Here is an 8,155-nt window from a genome sequence, read left to right on the forward strand (position 1 = left end):
CCTTTAGTATTATATCCTCACTGTCTACTACTTAACACATCAAGAAACTAAGTTATGGGAGAGAGATCCGCGGATTGTTGTGTAAAGAGGTAGACAGCGAGGATGGCCATAGGGACGTGAGGAGTTGTCAACCAACACCAGGGGAGGAGGGTGGGGCGAACCTTGATCCGTCGTCTAGCTCGGCGGTCGCTGTGACACAGTGAAATCAAAGCCACGCGGTCTATTCTACTTATACGGGGAGCCCGCAATGCAGCAATGCATCCCTAGGGACCGCGGAGTATTTAAATAGTTGTTTCATGATGCGTTAATTAATTATTCAGTGAGAATAGTATTATATCCTCACTGTCTACTACTTAACACATCAAGAAACTAAGTTATGGGAGAGAGATCCGCTCCTTGTAATTCCCTGAGGCAGTCTGCTATAACCCAGGCCTCCGGCTTCCCTGAAACGTACATCGACTTCATAACCTTCAATACCCAAATACTAAAAACACCCAATACTCAATACTCAACACCCAACACTCCAAAACTTAAAGATTTATTAACTAACAATGAATGAACAAAACAGAAAATAACAAAATAAAGCGCACTGGCGAGAAAAACTCTAAGTCAAGGAATGCTACAGTTTAACCTTACAAAATTCTTTGCAAATTTCCCTGGTCAGAGAGGTCCGGAGCAGGCTGAGAGCCCTTTGAAGTAAGGTTAAATGTTACCCGTTCTAGCAACTGCAACGAAGTGGAAACATTAGAATGGCGCGTGTAATACAGGGCCATTTCTGTGCTTCGCCAACCCACGTACTGGGCAATCTGCTCTGGAGTACAACCCAAGCCTTTGAGGGTGTAAGAAATCCCTACCCGGAAGCTGAGAGGGGTCTCACCGTCATCGATGCCCGCGGCCTTAAGATACTTGTGAAGTCGTGCAGATACCGCTGACCCTCCAAACGGGCGATGTGATATAAATTTCTTATGTTCCGAAGATCTAAAGAAATACTCACCGAGAAGAGGGACACCCAACGACCCACAAGCTGCGATATAATAGTTAAGCCAAAAAACCGGGCAGGCGGGTACATTTGGAATACGTAACAAAGCAAAAGGGCGTAGTTGACCCGCGCGCCTCGTTTTGCTGAATGTAAAGTTAAGAAGAAACCCCTCCCTGTCCTTAAGGCGGAAAAGCTGATCTGCCTTTAAACGCCCCAGATCGGATGCTCTATCGCCCGTGTAAAAGTCAACGACAAAGAAAGTTACATCTCTGACCAAAAGGTATTTATTGAGAGGAGAAAGCCCAGAACCTTCAACAATAAGCCCACGGAGATAGGTAATCAAGCGGGTGAATTTGTCATAGAACAAAGGAACAGCTTGGCGAGGTTGCAAAGGTTGCTGGGCTTGCTCCTCTCTTACAAACTTGAGATATTCTTTTACACAAGGATGTGCCAGCGGGTTAGAAAACCCTGTACGGCCTAACTTATTGAAAATCGCTCTAAGCTTCCCTATATATGAATCGACAGTTCCAGCGGCCAGACGCTTAGGGCAATCACAGGTCTTCCTGGAGCATGAGCGAACATGGATTTTTTGTTTTCCCGCAGTATCCTTGCTAACCAAAAACTTTACGATATCTTCAGCGGACGCAGCAGAGACCTTCTTTGGAGGTACCAAAGAGCGTAAGAAACTTGATAGCTGAATTTCCAAAGAATCCTTCTGTCGTTCATAAGGTCTGTTTCTAAACGACTCTCGGAATTCTGCGAAACGCTTGTTAATCAGAGGCATGTCTACATTAGGACGGGCTCCTTGTGTTGGTTCACGCGACGTGGGATTACCACAGGCTTGGCAAAAATTAGCATCACTGTCGTTCGGGTAACAGCAGGCGGAACATCTGAAAGCAGGTTTCCAAGAGCGTTCGATCTATATAGACAAGCACAAATACACAGCTTACCAGGAGCAGATGCAACGAAAAACCCACAGATCCCATGGTAAGGGCCTAGCAATGAATTCTGGGGAGGAGCGAGAAGGGAAAAGCAATATAGCCGGATCACCTTTCCTTCCAAGAAGAAAGGAATCCACTGCTATGGCCTGGAGTAAAGCCCACCAATAACGATGCGGGTGTAGACGAGGGACAATAATGGTAAAAGCGAAACGCTGATGTTGATCAAAAAGGTATCGCAACAACGGTCCCACGAGGACGAAAGGAGGAAAAACATATACACTATGTTCCACTGGTACCGGTTGAGAGAAAACGTTAACTCCTGAAGAAAACGGGGTTGGCCAAGGCGAGTAATGAGGCAACAAGCTTCCATCCCTCTCTCTGCGACAATTACTGTCTAAAGACATCAAATCAAACGTGTGTGGCCCAAACATCGCTTGAACACGGGCCCACGCCTTCTCAGACAGAGAACAATCAATATCAGACAGAGAACGGGAGGGCGCGTCAGCAATGTTTTACTCGATGGGATATACTTCAAGTGTAGAGCAAAATTTCCAGCTCGAGACATTTCTTCTATCTTTTTATCTCCTGGTTGACCAGGGAACTTCTACAACCGCCATTTTCCCAAGCCGCTCGGAGCGTCATGTTATCCGTCCATACGTCGATCCTTGTGTTTTTGATAGAAGGGAAAAGGGAGCTTAAAGCGTTGCATAAAGCCCTAGCTTCAAGGACATTGATATCGTCTTCAAGGTCGGTCCAGTAATCTCGTATTTGCTGACTCAGACCATCTTTTACTAATACTGCCCCCCAGGCCCTCTGAGAGGCGTCGCTGAACATTGTGACAGAGAGATGATGCTCCGATCGCCAAGGCAAGTGTCCCGACCAGTTATCCAGAAAAGTCCATTCTTGGAGTTCCTGTCGCAAAGGTCCCTGAATCGGGACAGAAATCTTAGAATTCTTGGCAACGACGGCAATTGCTTTGAACACTTCTCGTACATACAGCCTGCAAGCCGGAATTGCAAGACTTAAGGATAGTGCTTTCCCTGCGAAGCGTTGCAAGCTCTTTACGGGCGCACAAGAGGATCCCAAGAGTTCTTCGCGCAGCGCTCTAAATTTCTCCTTTTTATCCGGCGGGATAAAAAAGGCTTGCACTATAGAATCGGAGATAAAACCCAGGAATCTAACAAAAGTGGACGGTTCTGGGGAACTCTTAGCAAGGTTAGCAAAATATCCTGCTGAAATGAGAAGGAACAACAGGATAAAGGCTGCTGCTTGGGCGAGTTGGCGACTAGGCTGGCAATCCACAAGACCGGAAAGGAACAACTGGCCGACATGTCTGTCATCAATGTACTGCGATAGGGGAACGCCCAAAGATCGAGCGGCACTAGTGACGACAAGGCCTGTGTTATGGTATAAAAAGGCACTTGCTTTCCATCCGAACGGCAAGGTACAGAAAGAAAAATAATAGCCTCTCCAGGAAAAACTGAAAAATTCCTGGGAGTCCGGGTGAATCTTAAGGTGCTGGTATCCATTCTTATCATCAAAAGTTGTCTGGAAAAGCCCTGGGAAGACATAACGAGGCAGAACCGGGAGGTGATCTAATTTGAATGGAAGATCCCGAACCCATAAATTTAGAAAACGTTCGTCGTGGCTAAGACGTGGTTTTGATGGTTCGACTGTCAAAGGAAGGACTAAATGCGGGGGAGAGCATACGCCAACCTTGCCGTAGACTTTGATGACACCCTGAGACACCCAAGCCAAAAACTGTTGTATCAATGAAATCGGTATGCTGATGGCAACAAGAAGAGTTCGGAAAACTGGAAATTGGCGGGACAGCAGAGTCATAATGTCTACCTTTAAAATTCCCCTTGAAATGACGGAAGAAATCATGAACCCTCACTCCCTCTCGGATTATCTGCAACAAATTAACTTGAGGACAAACGTAACCAGTTGAAGAGATGAGGTGTTCCCAGAAATCAACATGATCATGCAAACTTCCTGCCTGAAAGTAATCTGGATGTCTGAAACGTAAGTGCGCCAAGTTTGCAAGGGATGGGTCTTTGCTGACAAGCTCTGCTGATACAGTGGGGCCAACGAAGGATAAGGGTTCCCCGTTTATATACACCATACGATGCCAGGCTTCGGGCGGGAAAGGACTTCCTGCAGGGCAACCGCGAAGTCCTGGAAAAAACACGTCGAACGAAAACCAAAAATAAGAAACTCGAAAACAAAAAACAGGGGAAACCCCTTATCCTTCGTTGACCCCAGCTCTGATCATAGACCAGAATAAAGGCACTGAGAAGGCCCCCCAGGGTCAACGAAGAAATGAGGTAAAAAACCAAAAGGATTAAAACGCAAAAACTAGAGAACATTCTTTATTAACCAAAAAGAAAATACAAGTGATCGATAAAGGCAAACGTTTTTGACTCCTTACGCAAGGAAAAAACGAGCTAAACCATAGATAAATATGACATAGAAATCAGAAGCACAGGAAAGGTACAAAAATCGTACTCCACGCCCTGACAATAGTCGCTAACGCCTTGAGTTTCCGCGTCCTCGTCCGCGGCCACAGTCCCTGGCAAAATGCCCGGGTTGGCCACATCTATAGCAGTTCCCTGGACTATAGATGTAAAGGGCGTTGGCGCCTGAAGTGGCGGGTGCTGTTACGACTCTGGAACCCAGGCTCTTCTCGTTGGATTGACTTTAAAAGCGCTGAAGACTCTTTCGCTACCTTGGCCCTAACCGGGTCGCCTAAAAGCCCCAAAAGTAGCTTTCTATGAGCGGAGGGTGAGAGGACACTGGATCTCCCCTTCAATTCATCCAATATGGCTGCGTAGTGGTCTGCCTTCTCGTGGGCGGACGACCTGGCCGCTCGTACTAGGGCCTCAACGAGAGATGAAGCCTCCCAAGGATCGTAAATTGATTCTGGTTTCAAAAGAGCGCTACGGACTGACGCAAGAGCGGTGGTAACTACGTCAACGCCTTGCCTGTCCTCCAGAGCCTTCAACTTGTCCTCAAGCAACTTAATACGATCGTCCGCCTAGGGGTTGACGGAAAAAAGGAAGCATTACATTGAAACTCTTATCTCCTCTTTAGCCCCAGTACTGATCGATCGCAAAAGAAAACACGATAAAATATGTTCGTACCAGACAAGACTATCTACCGAATAAGTACCAGACCGTATCCCAAAGAAACTTCGCTCCAAAGCAGGAAATCCGGCTCCCGGAGCCAGAAAGTTTCCGGATTGTATGCCCAATATCCCGTACGTACCCTGAAACCAAAAACCGCCGGGCTCCCAGAGCCGAAACGGACCCGAACCGTATACACAATAATTATTTTGCTTAAAAACAAAACTGACTCCCAATAAACAACCCCGGCTGCCAGAGCCAAACAAACGGTCCCGGACCGTTTACACAATAAATATCTTGTTCAAAAACGACACCGGCTTCCGGAGCCTAACGGTCCCGGACCGTTTACACAATAAATAACTCGTTGAGTGACTATTTCGTTCAAAACAAAACCCCGGCTCCCGGAGCCGAACGGTCCCAGACCGTTTACACAAAATAAAATATCTCGTTCAAAACAAACAGCGGCTCCCGGAGCCGAACGGTCCCGGACCGTTTACACAATAAATATTTCGTTCAAAACATCACCGGCTCCCGGAGCCAAACAACGGTCCCGGACCGCTTACAAGTGACTATTTCGTTCAAAACAAACACCGGCTCCCGGAGCCGAACGGTCCCAGACCGTTTACACAATAAATATTTCGTTCAAAACAAACACCGGCTCCCGGAGCCGAACGGTCCCGGACCGTTTACACAATAAATATTTCGTTCAAAACATCACCGGCTCCCGGAGCCAAACAACGGTCCCGGACCGTTTACAAGTGACTATTTCGTTCAAAACAAACACCGGCTCCCGGAGCCGAACGGTCCCAGACCGTTTACACAAAATAAAATATCTCGTTAAAACAACAGCGGCTCCCGGAGCCGAACGGTCCCGGACCGTTTACACAATAAATATTTCGTTCAAAACATCACCGGCTCCCGGAGCCAAACAACGGTCCCGGACCGTTTACAAGTGACTATTTCGTTCAAAACAAAACACCGGCTCCCGGAGCCGAACGGTCCCGGACCGTTTACACAAATAACTATCTTGTTAAAGCAACACCGGCTACCGGAGCCGAACGGTCCCGGACCGTTTACACAAAAAACATCCCGTTCAAAACAACACCGGCTCTCGGAGCCGAACGGTCCCGGACCGATTACACAATAAATATTTCGTACAAAACATCACCGGCTCCCGGAGCCAAACAACGGTCCCGGACCGTTTACAAGTGACTACTTCGTTCAAAACAAACGCCGGCTCCCGGAGCCGAACACAATAAATATATCGTTAAAAAACAACACCGGCTCCCGGAGCCGAACGGTCCCGGACCGTTTATACAAAAATATTTGTTAAAGACAAAAACAAGACCAAGGACGCTATAAAAAATCCCTATAAAACGAAACAAGAGGTCCCGGAGCAGAACCGGCAACTATAGAGTAGATAACAAGAAAGAGACGAACCAAAACGCCTGGGAAACAAGCTGGAACGAACCGAGTAAGCAAAATACTAAAAAACGCCGACAAAAGCCCCAGGGACACGTGCAACATGAAAACATGCTAAGCAAAGTGTTAGCGAAACTAGGAAAACAAACAACCCAAAAAATGCTGTAGAAACGATATGAAAACGCGTCCTACAAACGAGTAGCCAAAGCCATAGACGAAAGAAACGCACTAAAAACTGAATGTTACCTGATTAGGCGCCGCCGGTTGAGCAACCGGTTCAAGTACAGGCTCTGCCACAGGTTCTGCTGCCGGTTCAGGAACTGCGGGTGGTTCTGCCGCCAAAGGAGGTAGTTCTCCCGCCGGTTCCGCCATTGAAAGGAACGAAAGACGAGCTGGTGTTGGTTGACAAACTAAAAAGACAAGCGAACCTTGATCCGTCGTCTAGCTCGGCGGTCGCTGTGACACAGTGAAATCAAAGCCACGCGGTCTATTCTACTTATACGGGGAGCCCGCAATGCAGCAATGCATCCCTAGGGACCGCGGAGTATTTAAATAGTTGTTTCATGATGCGTTAATTAATTATTCAGTGAGAATATTTGCCATTATTGCAGCCGGCCCTGCCGTTCAAGCATCGGCAGGATAAGCCTTGAGCAGGGGGGGGGGGGGGGGAGAAAGTCGGCACTTTTCTTTGGAGACATTGCAGTGCCTGGAAACGGTGCGAGTCTATATCAATCAAGCCGTTGCTAAGAAAGACGTTACCCAAAGTTTTGTTTTCTCAGAAAGATTTAAATATCAATGACTGCATGCGTGTGAAATGCGAATAGTGGCGGTGTTTGCGTTTGATGTTTCACGTCACTGATTTCTCACCTGATGTTTCACGTCACTGAAAATGTTTTGGCGGCGTGGAATACCAAGCGAAAAATTGGTCACGGTTGACATTTAACAACCAAAAAATGGTAAATCATTTCAGAATCATTGGAGTTATTTTTAATTGGTATAATTTGCAAGCCCCACTTTTGCCAGACTGGACACCGTTATCACTGTTTGTTGTTGTGCATGTGATGTCCGGCAAACTTCAAAAGAACAAACAAAATGCAAATAGCTATTGTGTTTTGTGCACGGTCAAGACCAAGACATGCGAACTAGACAATGACTTTGTCAAGCTATTCACTGTGCCCTTAGCAACCATTCGATAGCTAATGCGCACATTCGGTTGCCCGGCACCGCTATGACCCCTTTTTCAGTCGTGTAACAAAGGGAGTTTCTTCCCCACCCTGGCCTTGAGAGACGCTGCAATGCATGAAGAAACTTACTGACCTCTGCCTGTTGAAACTGCTAAGACCGCCTGTTTAGACCAAAGGGGCAAGAGACATATCCGATAAAGTAATTTTGTTTTAAGCTAGAAGCTTGTTAGGACATGTAAATAAATCAAATGCCAAACAAACCATTCAGGGATCCCAACTGGCAAGAGCTTGACTAATTGGGCACAAAGCGTTCAGGAGTTGAATCGAATCCAGACAAGGGTAGGAAAGGTCTTTCACTCTGAAGGCTCTGGATTAAGTAATATTTATCACGAAAACCGTTTGGCAAAGCCGCTTCCAAGATCTTTTGAAGGTCACAATACTGAAGGATTGAATGGATTGTGTCGCACTCGACGGCAATAGCGGACAAATGGAAAAACAGAAGCC

General features: G+C 46.8%; 1 protein-coding gene across 1 annotated transcript; it reads right to left on the bottom strand.

Moving 5' to 3' along the window:
• Positions 1 to 2,490: 2,490 nt before the first annotated feature.
• On the bottom strand, positions 2,491 to 3,762 carry LOC144657847 (uncharacterized). Its single transcript, XM_078518208.1, has one exon. It carries the CDS (start codon positions 3,760 to 3,762, stop codon positions 2,491 to 2,493), a length of 1,272 nt encoding a protein of 423 aa, XP_078374334.1.
• Between the last annotated feature and the right edge of the window lie 4,393 nt (positions 3,763 to 8,155).

This window comes from Oculina patagonica, chromosome 6 (genome assembly GCF_052425735.1).
Source record: "Oculina patagonica isolate OP01 chromosome 6, crgOcupat, whole genome shotgun sequence".
NCBI classification, from domain to species: domain Eukaryota; kingdom Metazoa; phylum Cnidaria; class Anthozoa; order Scleractinia; family Oculinidae; genus Oculina; species Oculina patagonica.

What these genes read in the sequence shown, in the direction of transcription:
- LOC144657847 (XM_078518208.1), bottom strand. Translation starts at nt 3,762, where the DNA reads ATGACTCTGCTGTCCCGCCAATTTCCAGTTTTCCGAACTCTTCTTGTT.